General features: G+C 43.5%; 1 protein-coding gene across 2 annotated transcripts; it reads left to right on the top strand.

Annotated features, from left to right (window-relative positions):
* Window positions 1-12,422, top strand: kat7a (K(lysine) acetyltransferase 7a). 2 transcript variants are annotated; one of them, XM_080855905.1, is made up of 15 exons: window positions 1-162; window positions 1,305-1,455; window positions 2,377-2,586; window positions 3,756-3,995; window positions 4,407-4,489; window positions 4,997-5,083; window positions 5,484-5,582; window positions 7,028-7,117; window positions 7,830-8,021; window positions 8,368-8,457; window positions 9,012-9,152; window positions 9,287-9,380; window positions 9,589-9,735; window positions 10,165-10,271; window positions 11,126-12,422. In XM_080855905.1, the coding sequence occupies exons 1-15, from the start codon at window positions 136-138 to the stop codon at window positions 11,222-11,224; spliced, it is 1,857 nt and encodes a 618-aa protein (XP_080712031.1). In that variant the 5' UTR covers window positions 1-135; the 3' UTR covers window positions 11,225-12,422. The 2 variants fall into 2 exon arrangements, with proteins under 2 accessions (XP_080712031.1, XP_080712030.1); XM_080855904.1 differs by lacking the exon at window positions 2,377-2,586.
* Window positions 12,423-12,659: the final 237 nt, after the last annotated feature.

Raw genomic sequence — 12,659 nt, 5'->3', positions numbered from 1 at the left:
GGCAAGATTATGTTAGTGTCACTGCTTCTGATAAATCTGAATGAAAATGTAACAGTCCTGACAGATTAAATGAGACAGCAGGAATCAGCAACCGGACTTTACTGACACGGTCCTCTAAGCAGCCCAGGCTATATTATGCGTAGAAATATGCCTCGGAGAAAGGTAAGGGGGCTAGCGAGCTAGCATGTCAACTGCATTCTATTTCTATTTAGCTCGCCAGCTAGTTGAACTGAAGTTCGAGAGCACACCTGATTGCAGTACTGTTTTTAAAATGGACATGCAAGTAATGAATGTTTAAATGTAATGTGTTTGAAAGATAAATAGTTTTCATACTGTCTCACTACAGAAAAAGCTTCTGTGGGAGTTTATGCCTTTTTTTTCGCTAAGAAGCTAACATTCAATAAACTGACCAATGACATGGGCAGCACAGGTTGCGGTCTGTGCTTCAAAGTATGACATTCACGGACGCGTTAGCACAGTTATCTATCCGATTTGTCCAGTAGCCCAGTTCTTTACAGGTTTAAGACTGCTCTGTAATAATCATACCAAAGCAAGTTGCATTACATTACATAACGTGATGTTATTTCATAGTGGAAAACTCTGAGTGTAGTGGAACAAACTGCAAGGCTGCCGCAAAGGCTGTATAAAGGCCTGGCAGACTGGTTATCGTTGTTCTATTGGTTTCATCAGTTTGAAGGCGGTCTCTCATTCGTGTCGTCTCCTTGAACCCGCCTGCTCGTCTTGTTCCATCGTTTCAATTGGACTCTGGTGTCACAACAGGAAGATTCTCGAACACATAATCCTCATAAGATTTTGCTGTAAAAACCGCAAAACATCCTGCACGAGTGACATTTGTCACGCTGTTGTATTCTGGTGTAGATGGTTCTATGTGCATCATTTACGGGTAATTGACGGACTTTGTTGTTGTAACACCTTTTTATTATATTAAATGTCGCAATAACCTTGCATGTTTTCCCTGTTCCATTCATTACTTGACCTTTGAGAAAGCAACAGAGGTACAAACACTTATGTGGTCAATTTTTTCATAGAGCTGCATTGTTTATTGGCCTTTTAACAGGATGTACTAGGTCAGTGTGTTGTTTCAAGAGAGACCAGTGCACCCTGCAGAGTGTAGACTGCATTACGCCGTGAATGCGACGGGATAGGCTATTTCGATGTTCATGTTGCACTCACGAAATCACTAAATCTAATAAGCAAAACATGTCGACTTGCAACAGCATGTATCCTAGATATGAACGTAATGTATCTGATTTAATCGTTTGAGTATTGTCTCGCTTTACCAGAGGAACGCCGCAGGAAGCAGTTCTGACGGCACAGAGGATTCAGACTTTTCCGCTGATCTCGAGCACACCGACAGTTCTGAGAGCGACGCGAACACGCGCAGGAATACTCGACTGACCCGTGCCTCAGTGCGTCTCAGCCAAAGTTCACAAGGTAGCATTCACGAATAACCTTATTAAACAGATGCTGGTGCCTATGTTTTTTCCTTTGGGATGATGGTCGGTCGGTCGGTCTCTCTCTCGCTCTCTCTCTCTCTCTCTCTCGCTCTCTCTCTCCCCTCCCTCCCTCATTAGGCTATAGGCCTTATATCGCTGCTGTGGTTTGATGTGGTGCTATTTGTCACGATGCTTCCTAGACTGAGATTTTTGGTTGAATTGTTGAAATACCGAAATGACTTTTAGTATTTTAGTGCGATATGCATTTACTGTTGATTTCAGTAGTGTTAACCAAGGTCTGCATCGAGCAAATCCCGTCTAAACAATGGCTTTTGTGATTGGGCATCACAGGTCACTGAACATGAATGCCTTCATGACAGAAGTACATGTGGCAGCTTCATCACGGGCTTTGCATGGGTTAATCTTTACACCCCCCCCCCCCCCCCTCTTTTAAAAAAAAATCTTTCCATTACATTTTAGTTGGATAACAACATCCAGTTGAAAGCTAATTTCTGCAAATTTGCAGTCTATCTGGGAATTAAAAAAAAATAACAAACAAAACAAATTACATTGGGATTGATTTATTTTGGTTTGTGATGGTATGTTTTTTAATTCTGTTGACCAATTTTTATATCTGTTGAAGTGTTCGTGGAGCGTGTTGAATTTAATTGACTCCCCCTAAATATCTGCAACATGTGTCAAAGGTTCAGTAAAAACGTTTTGCAGGAGTGAATTTGGTCAGTTATATATTTAGTGCTAAAATATAGCCTACCCACATGCCCCTGTGCTGCTAATGTCTTTCTGATGTGTGCTATCTCTTGAAATGAGACCCCCGGCCCAGAGTGGGAATTTCATTCTTTCCGGAGCTCTTGTCTTTACCTGAAGACGCATGTGTGAAGTGTTGAGGCTCTCTCTTCAGATCCCAGCCCGACGGGGGGCACTCCCACCCGCGAACCAGAGGAGGTGCCGCCGCCGCCGGCAACCCTCATCCCTCGAAGGGTAACCCGCAGTCAGAACCTGAACCAGACTGTGAGCCTGGAGGCGCCGGCTGCCTCTAAGACATACCCCCTGCGCCGGAGCCGCTCATCCGGCTCAGACTCTGAGCAGCCGGCGGAGCTCACTGAGCGGGGTAGGGAGCCGCTTGCCATGACCGAAAGAGGAGGAGGAGGATGAGGAGAGGAGGAGAGGAGGAGGAGGAGGAGGAGAGGAGGAAGCAGCAGCATGACCACTCAGCCTTGCCCCCCCCCCCCCCCCCCAAAAAAAAAAAACATCTATTTTTTTAACATTCCATTTCCAGGCCAAGCCACCAGTAAGAAAGGGAGTAAATAGATGAATTAGCTGAAAGATACAACAGAAAGGTCTTTGCCTTACATTTTTCTTTTGTTGTTGTTTTTTCAAAGAAGGTGATGAAGGATGCTGACATTTTAAATATCATGCTTTTTTGTTGATCCTATTCAGCCATCTTTTTCAAACAAGAATCTGATTTGCCATCTAACGTCATATTTATCATTGAACAGACCAGTGGCGTCGACTTCATTGAACATGAATACTTCGGACAGTTGGTAGACTTGTACAATATTGAGGTTGTGTCTCTTAGTACATGACATAGGTGCCATTTTTACACATATTTCATGTTACAATGTGTCATGTTTCTTGTTGTTTTGGTTATGGTTTTTGATTAAAAGCAAGTTTGAATAATGTTTAACTTTGGTAATTTAGGTTGAACCAGCCAAACTTCTAGGGTCATTCTATTCTTGGATTTTTGGACAGTCTCTTGTGTCTTCGCTTAAAACCTCTCTGGACATTCTGCTGCCTCCTCAAACATGTGGTGTGAAAACAAACCAATGAAGCGACTGTAATTGAAAACTGTGCATTTACAAATGATTGAAGACAGCTCTCTAGTTAGGAAGTTCACCAAACTGATGGTCCCGTATTCTTCTATTTTCATAGTCAGAAACAAGGTGAAAAAGCTTTTTGTAAAACCTAATTTGATGTCAATTCTTGTTTAATACTTTTTTTTCCAGTTTTGTTGAATGGGATTCGGAAAGTGAAAGTGAGAGTTGAGTTTCAACAGAAAAATTCCGGATATCTCAGATTTTAACTTAATTTCCTTTATTCAAATGTACAAAATGCTAATGTTCATTACCAGAAGAATAAACCTTTCAGGCATGACATCACATCTTTCCCCAAGTGTAGCCGGCAGGATCTATGGAAAGAGTATCACTTTAAATACTTGTATCTCTTGAAATGTGTAGGAAGTGACACTATCTCACATACTCTTTGTCACCATCTATGCAGGACTGAAGCAGGGGGTTGATCAGGACGAGACTCCGCCCAGGACACCCACAGGCAACGCCCCTTCCTCGGAGTCAGACATCGACATCTCCAGTCCCAACGTGTCTCACGATGAGAGCCTAGCCAAGCAGCTGTCACTCAAGGACTCGGGCAGTGACCTGTCGCACCGACCCAAACGGCGCCGTTTCCACGAGAGCTACAACTTCAACATGAAGTGCCCCACCCCTGGCTGCAATTCCCTTGGTATTGTCCTTTTTCCTGTGTAGTCATGGTAACATTGTATTAGAGTGAGAAACTGGTATTGTCTTTTTCCTCTGAAGTCACATGTTGCATTGTATTAGGGGGAAATTACTTTTAAAATGGACCTGGCACTTAGTAAAGCACTGGTAAAGCACTGGTTCGCACCTGTTTTAAGAGTTGGGGAGGAGATACTATTGGTATTTAATTTCTATTTACCTTGTGCATAATTTGATTGCAATCATTTTGATTGTCGCATTTGTGATGGACATTTTAAATCATTGGCATTTTTAATTTTGCACAGACAGTTTCCAAACAAAAGATACTCTAATGAGAGAAGGCAGATGCTGATGGTAATAAGTGTTACTTACTCTTATTGTTAGTAACAAATGGTGTTTTTTAATTGTCTTTCCCCAGGTCATTTAACTGGAAAACATGAAAGGCACTTCTCAATATCTGGATGCCCACTCTACCATAATTTGTCTGCAGATGAGTGCAAGGTAAACCCCCTATTCCGGTCCACACACTTGTCAGTGCTGTCAGGCGCAGGTTTCCCTTCTACTAATATTTAAACAGTTCTGACAAGCATCGTGGAGCTGTCTGGCACCTGCTGTTGCATTAAAGGTGCAGTGGGCAGGACTGTTTTAAGAGAGAAACGCCTGTGAAAGGACTTGTGACAGTAGACAAAGTGGACCTGGGAAGAAGCAACTCTTAGCTTTATTCTATTTCCATTTCAATTAATTTATTGGCATGAGCATGAAGATTAAATCATAACACTCCATCTTAACACTCCATACTTAAAAAATACCACCATCACTACAAGGGGAACCCCTCAGGTGTTAAAAAGAAGCCGTGCGAAGACATAGCAAAACATTACAACACTGTTTCAAATGCACTGTTACGCCTTCAAATGAATGTTTGTCTACAACTGGTGCTATTTTTCCCGAAACAATAAAGCTCCCCCTCCATCCCTGATCTGTATGAATGTGTACCTTGCATCTTTGCAGGTGAGAGCCAGCTCTCGTGACAAACAGGTGGAGGAGAGGACTCTGTCCCACCGCCAGGACGAAAACCGACATTCCACCCGCCATCAGGTACACTTCCACCTCCTCTGGAGCTGCTGCTCTAGGCCCTCTGAGATCCTCTGAAGTCTTTTGGCGGTTCCACAATCTTGTATAACATTATTACCACCATTCTATGGTGGTTCTTGGATAGAAGTATTTTGAGTATTTATGTATGTAAGATAAGTATTTTGAGTATGTATGTATGAGTAAAAAATAAGTATTTTGAGTATGTATGTATGAGTATAAAATAAGCATTTTGAGTAGGTATTCCAGTAAGATGGAAAAATAAAGTAGTACAAAAACCTCTTACACTGAGTGTTCGCACGGCTTCTTTTTAACACCTGAGGGTTTCCTCTGTAGGAATGGTGGTATTTTTTAAGTATGGAGTGTTAAGAAGATGGAGTTATGATTTAATCTTCATGTTCATCAGACCCCCACGGAGCGACAGATGCAGTATAAGGAGAAGGTGACGGAGATGAGGAAGAAGAGGAACTCTGTTCTGATGAAGGAACAGAAGGAGAAGCATATGGTAAGCCCAGCAGTCTCTCTCTCAGGAGGCTGGAGTATGGGACTTCATCTGGGGCTGTAGCCTCTATGATAAAAGTGCTAACTGGCTTCTGACTTGTGTCAGACTCAGTGGTGGAACACTGTGTGCCTGGGCTCAAGTCAATCACCTCCTCTGTGGAGTGATGGTTTTAGATGGTAGCTTTAACTGTGCTCTCCTCATTCTCTTACAGTAACTCAGTGGTGGCAGCTGAGAAGCTCTTGGAATAAATAACAAAGAGGAGTAGAAAAAGCAAAACTAGGCATGATTGGGTAGTTAAGCATGTCTTGAACAGGCCTGAGGTGACCGTGGAAAACAAGCCATTTAGCTTCTGGGTAACTTAGAGTTTTCTGTGTGTACGTAGTGGAGGATCGTTTCCACAGTGAAACAGCTTCAGCATGTCTTTGAAAAGAAGGCATTCCGTGCTGATGACAATCAAAGATCAGCTGCTGGACAATGGATCTGATGATGACCTTTCCAATCATTCCAACCAATCACTCATTCTCTCTTGTCTGTGTCACGATGCCTTGATTCACCTCAAGCCTGAAGCCCTCTTCTCTTCTTCACTCTCAAACCAGCATCTTACATTCCTTTCTTCCTACCTTCCTATCTTCCTTACCCCCTTCTGGATTTGTCCTCGGATGCAGATTTTGAGTATGAATGTGGCTTTCTGTGGTGATGGTGAATGTAGAGAATCTGTAATGAAAGCAGTTGTTGCCTCAGTAAGGTGTCAACCTCACAGATCCACCCCCATGTCTTTGTCTGCCGTGTCTTACTGTGTGTTTTTTCTCTAGCTATTTCTTACCTTTCTCCCTCTTTCTCTCTATCTTTTTTCCTCTGCCTCTCTTTCTCCCACTCTGCCTCTCTCTCTTCCTCTGTCTCTGTCAAATTAAAATTAAAAATAGCCTTTGTTTGCGTGGCCATAATACATTACAGTACTGCCAAAGTACAAAAAGTAACCCTGAAGCCACTTTCTCTTCGTCACTCTCAAACCAGCATATTACATTCCTTCCTTCCTACCTTCCCATCTTCCTATCTTCCTTACCCCCTTCTGGATTTGTCCTCGGAATCGGATGCAGATTTTCAGTATGAATGTGGCTTTCTGTGGTGATGAATGTAGAGAATCTGTGATGAAAGCAGTTGTTGCCTCAGTGTTTGCCTCAGTGAAGGGGTCAACCTCACAGACCCCCCCCCCCCCCCCCCCCCATGTCTTTGTCTGCCGTGTCTTACTGTGTGTTTTTTTTCTCGCTATTTCGTACCTTTCTCTTTCTCCCTCTTTCTCGCTATCTTTCTTTTTTCCTCTGCCTCTCTCTCTCTCCCTCTATCTCTGTCAAATTAAAATTAGCCTTTCTTTGCGTGGCCATAATACATTACAGTATTGCCAAAGTACAAAAAGTAACCCTCTCTCTCTCTGTCTCTCTCTCTCTCAGGATCATCGGCAGAGCCATGGCACCAGTCGTGAGCCTATACTGGAGAACATCACTAGTGATTATGACTTGGAGCTCTTTCGAAAAGCCCAGGCACGTGCTTCGGATGATCTTGTAAGAGAGAAAACTCATCACCTTAACCCCCCCCACCACCCCCTCTTTCTTTTGCCCTTCCTTGCCCCTCCACCGTGCCTTCCACCTCTTCTTCTCCTTTAAGCCCGTCACCATCGTCTGACGAGGGCATAACTCCTGACCCAGAATCTTGTCCAGTGACTGGGGCCACCTGGTCGGGTTGGCACACGGACCATACAGCGGGGTCGATTTTGAACCAAAATGGTGGCAGGGAATGTCTTTTTTTTATTTCCACTTTCCTCATCCAAGGCCAGACCGTAAAGTGCCCACACACACGTATTTCCCATAACAAACAGGCCATGTGTGTTCTCCATATATCATATGCCATATAGCAGTGATTTCATTTACACCATCAGATTATTACCTTGAATGTTTTTCCACGACATTTCCTTGTTTTGAAATTCATTGTGTTAAAACCATGACAAAAACCGAATGCCAGGACACTTCTCTCGGAGACCCCTTTGTGTCGTGCCCCCATCTTTCTTTCATTTCTTCACCTCAGTATGAGTTTCCTCTGGCCTGCTTCTCTTGAGGGCTCTGACTAGTGTCAGATCATGGTTGGTGGGGAGACCTTCTCCAAGCCCATCCCCTCCCCCCCCCCCCCCCCCCACCCCCTCACTGCAGCCTTCCCTAGTGCCATCGGTAAAGTCTCTCTCTCTCTCCCCACGAGCAGGAGAAGCTGCGGCTCCAGGGCCAGGTCACGGAGGGCAGCAACATGATCAAGACCATCGTGTTCGGCCGCTACGAGCTGGACACCTGGTACCACTCGCCCTACCCCGAGGAGTACGCCCGCCTGGGACGGCTGTACATGTGCGAGTTCTGCCTGAAGTACATGAAGAGCCAGACCATTCTGCGCAGGCACATGGTATACTAGCAACGCCCTGACATCTAACGTTTCTTAGAACGGTTTACATTCGACAGTTATTCCTCTGGCAGACGTTCTTATCCAATGGCACTGGCAGTATATAAGACAGTTACAAGCTGACACAGTTGGAATGCATTGTATCTGTGTGAATGCTTAAAAGTGTCTTAGAACGGTTTTAGGCAGTTAAAAGCTAACACAGTTGGAATGCATTGTATCTGTGTGAATGCTTAAACGTGTCTTAGAACGGTCTTAGACAGTTACAATCTAACACAGTTGAAATTTGAATTTGCATTGTATCTGTGTGATGGGTCAAACTGAGGCTTCCTTTTCCATCCTGACTTTACAGGCTAAGTGTGTATGGAAACACCCACCAGGGGATGAAATCTACAGAAAAGGCACTATTTCTGTCTTTGAGGTAGATGGGAAGAAAAACAAGGTAGGACTGTGTTGACACGTCATGAGTTTAATGTCCAGGTTTAGGTTGCCTAGTTGCCTAGTTTACTGCAGTTGTAGTTGCCTAGCTGCCTAGTTTACTTTAGTTGTAGTTGCCTAGCTGCTTAGTTTACTGCAGTTGTAGTTGCCTAGTTTACTGCAGTTGTAGTTGCCTAGCTGCCTAGTTTACTGCAGTTGTAGTTGCCTAGTTTACTGCAGTTGTAGCTGCCTAGCTGCCTAGTTTATTGCAGTAGTAGTTGCCTAGTTTACTGCAATAATCTCTGTGTCGCACTAACTGTGCACAAACCGAAAGTGGGGCTATTATTATTGGATTATTGGATTTAGTATTTACATTACATTTAGTCATTTAGCAGACGCTTTTATCCAAAGGGACTAACAAGGATGTATACACATTTACAACATATTTGTCCTTTACAGTGAAATATTTATTTACATATGAGAACCTTCTAGTATGCTCCGTGTTCTGGTTATTTGCTTGCAGTCTGTCTCACTTGTGGCTAACCTGAATGAAACATTTTTTATATTTTGTCATCATAGATCTATTGTCAGAACCTGTGCCTTCTGGCCAAGCTCTTTCTGGATCACAAGACGCTTTATTACGACGTGGAGCCTTTCCTCTTCTATGTTATGACTGAAGCAGACAACACTGGCTGCCACCTCGTGGGATACTTCTCCAAGGTTGTGTTGAAGGAGTGGTGTTGAAAATGCTCACAACTCTATCAGAAATGCATAGTTAAAATAACCTATTGTTTTAGATGAGTTGGCTTTCACCACCAGAATAATGTCTGTGTGTGTGTCTGTCTCTAATGTAGGAGAAGAACTCATTCCTGAACTACAATGTCTCCTGTATCCTCACGATGCCACAGTACATGAGGCAGGGCTTTGGCAAGATGCTGATTGACTTCAGTGAGTTGATTTCTTTCACATGGATTGTTTTTCCTTTTACCTGTAACTTTTTAAGTGTTCCTGTTTTCTCTACATTGATTTACCACTCTACACCGAGGCATGCTAGGTTAATTTGTGGATTTTTTATTTTATTTAAAGAGTCAGAAACTCACCTTTAGTTAATGTTAGCATTAACCCTTAGCATTTATTTTGCCTGGTTCCTCCGCAGGCTATTTACTGTCCAAGGTGGAGGAGAAGGTTGGTTCCCCAGAGAGACCCCTCTCTGACCTGGGGCTCATCAGCTACAGAAGCTACTGGAAGGAGGTCCTTCTACGCTACCTGAATATGTTCCAGGGCAAAGAGGTCTCCATCAAAGGTCAGGGAATAGTCATGTGCAGAAAGTATGACTGTTCATCTCAGTTTAGCCAGAGTTTAGTTCAGTGTTATATATGCATATATACAGTATTATATATATATATATAAAGCAATGCTGAGTCATTTTACAGATGTACAGGTATTTAGCATTTTACACTTTGTTGACTCAAACGCTGTCTAACAAATGGATGGAAATTAAGTCTGCACCACATGATTTAGTAAAAGAGGTTATGTGATTTAAAGCGGTGGTTCCATTAGCCTCAGTAAGCTCCAAGATGGCTCCTTCCCTAGGCTGACCCCATAGCAGTAATGCCATAGAATGCTGAGTCATCAGCATTTTCTGTATTCTAAGAACAGGGCCTGGAGTAAGTGTTCTACCATTGGTTGGGTTGATGTGACATTAAGTGTAGTGGATTGGTTTGTTTTGCAGAAATTAGCCAGGAAACAGCAGTGAACCCGGTGGATATAGTAAGCACCTTGCAGTCCCTTCAGATGCTAAAATACTGGAAGGGGAAGCACTTGGTCTTAAAGAGACAGGTAAGACACAGTGTTTGGAGGTTAACATTAAGCATCTTTTTATGTCCTTTATAGTTCTGCCAGAAGAAAGTGCTATACTATAATTGCTTTCACTAGTGCTATACTATAATTTCACTTCAGATACTTAAAATGTCACATAGAGTCTTCAGCACTGCATATATTAGATATGAAATAATTTATATTACATTTACATTTAGTCATTTAGCAGACTCTTTTGTCCAAAGCAACGTACAAGGGGGAGAACAGTCAAGCTAAGAGCAATACAAACTTTACATAAGAAACAGAAAAACGACATAGAAAAAAGAAGTGCAGGAATGTAACTGCTGTAAGTGTAAGTTAAGAATTAGTCGAGGAGCCAGTTAGAAAGGGAGGTGCTCTCTGAAGAGTTGGGTCTTCAAAAGCTTCTTGAAGGTAGAGAGGGACGCCCCTGCTCTGGTAGTACTAGGCAGTTCGTTCCACCAACGTGGAACTACAAATGAGAATAGTCTGGATTGCCGTACTTGCACAGTGCCAGACGACGCTCACTAGACGAGCGCAGCATCTTGGGTAACATTTGCCCTTACAAGAGCATTTAGGTAGGTGGGAGCAGAACCAGCAAGCACTCTGTAGGCAAGCATAAGTGACTTGCATAAGTAATCATAAGTGACTTGAACTTAATGCAAGCAGCTACAGGCAGCCAGTCTTTGAAATCAAATCAAATATGACTGATTTAAAGTGAATCACAATTTGTTTGATGGTCTGTAAGACTAAGGATGTAACAGTCACTTGTCCTGTGTAGGACCTAAGGATGCAACAGTCACTTGTCCTGTGTTGGATCTAAGGTGTAACAGTCACCCGTCCTGTGTCCTGTGTAGGACCTAATTGATGACTGGAAAGCCAAGGAGTCCAAACAAGGGAACAGCAAGACCATTGACCCAGCCGCCTTAAAATGGACCCCACCCAAAGGCACCTAGGATGACACCGGCAATCCCCCACCCCCAGCTAGGAATAGACTAGATAGCGTTTCAGTAGCTACTGCAGTTACCCTTCATTTTAGGCCTGGACCACGCAGTTGACCGTGTGTAGAGGTCATGGTGTTGTACGAGAGGTACCACATTGCTTGCATAGCTGAAGCCATGCTTCACTGGACTTGTGCTTCCTCAACTCTTGTGCTCAGTAAAAGCAGTGGTGTTGTAGTAGGAGAAATAAAAGGATATATGGCTGTTATAGCTGCCACTGGACAAAGATGCCAGAGGACCCAATCAGAAGGACCACCCCCCTCCCCCGCACCGCTCCGCCCCGGCCCCAATCACAGGGTGGAAGGTGCTCGTTTTTGATTTCATGTGTGTGTGAGGGACTGAGGCGGACACCCTGCATTATGGGAGGTGTGCTGATGGACGGGGTGGTGACGAGAGAGGAAGCGAGTGGCAGGAGATGGCAGTCCAGCGCAGGAATAGAGTTTCTATATCTATTGAGCCAGGAGAACCAGGTTATTCACAACATAAACCAGAATGGTGTGGAACCCAGAAAACTAGGATCCAAAACTAGGCAAATTATTTAACTTGGCAAGAATTGAAACTAGTCACCAAGGTCCCAACATGTTGACCCTGCATGTCTTCGGACCATCCCTTTTAGCGATCCCAAGCCTCTCTGCAAGCTGGGAGATCTCTTTAACTTACTTCTATGGTTCCCTGGCTCTGTGCTGTCTGGCTCTTCCTTGCTCAGACCAGCCACTTACCCCAAATTAGCCCAATCAAGTCTATGGCTGGACCATCCTAGTGGGGTGACTGCCCATACCACAGTATCACAACACAGATAAAATCTAACAGTAAAGTTAATCACTTTGATTTCCTTTTAAACATCATTGTTATTCCTACTGGCTAATTTGATCATAGTCCAATGCACACAAAAGACACTCAAAGCACAGTGTGTGTGTGTGTGTGTGCGTGCGTGCGTCTGTGTACGTGTGTGTGTGTGTGTGCGTGCGTACATGCGTGTCTGTGTGTGTGCGTGCCTGTGTTCGCGTGTGTGTGTGCGTGCGTGTGTGTGTATGTGCGTCCGTGCGTGCCTCTGTGTGTGTGTGCGTGCCTCTGTGTGTGTGTGCGTGCACAGTGCCCTTGAGTATGGCAATGGAAGTCCCTGAGCATGGGTGACCAGCTGAAAAGAGAAAGTTTCCGTTTTCACAGTTTGTTTATATACATACACATATATATACAGCCGCGGAAAAAATTAAGAGACCACTTCAAAATTATCAGTTTCTCTGGTTTTACTATTTATTGGTATGTGTTAAAGTAAAATGTACATTTTTGTTTTATTCTATAACCTACTGGCAACATTCCTACCAAATTTCAAATAAAAATATTGTCATTTAGATCATTTATTTGCAGAAAAATGACAATTGGTCAAAAT

The sequence above is a fragment of the Sprattus sprattus genome (assembly GCF_963457725.1).
Source record: "Sprattus sprattus genome assembly, chromosome: 18".
NCBI classification, from domain to species: domain Eukaryota; kingdom Metazoa; phylum Chordata; class Actinopteri; order Clupeiformes; family Clupeidae; genus Sprattus; species Sprattus sprattus.
Note: the sequence above shows the minus strand (reverse complement) of the source record. Positions and strands in the feature narration are given on the sequence as shown.

Excerpts from the sequence above, each read along its gene's own strand:
- kat7a (XM_080855905.1), top strand. The coding sequence starts at position 136 with ATGCGTAGAAATATGCCTCGGAGAAAG. Across the intron at positions 3,996-4,406 it reads CCCTGGCTGCAATTCCCTTG|GTCATTTAACTGGAAAACAT; the intron begins GTATTGTCCTTT and ends GTCTTTCCCCAG. Across the intron at positions 10,272-11,125 it reads ACTTGGTCTTAAAGAGACAG|GACCTAATTGATGACTGGAA; the intron begins GTAAGACACAGT and ends TGTCCTGTGTAG.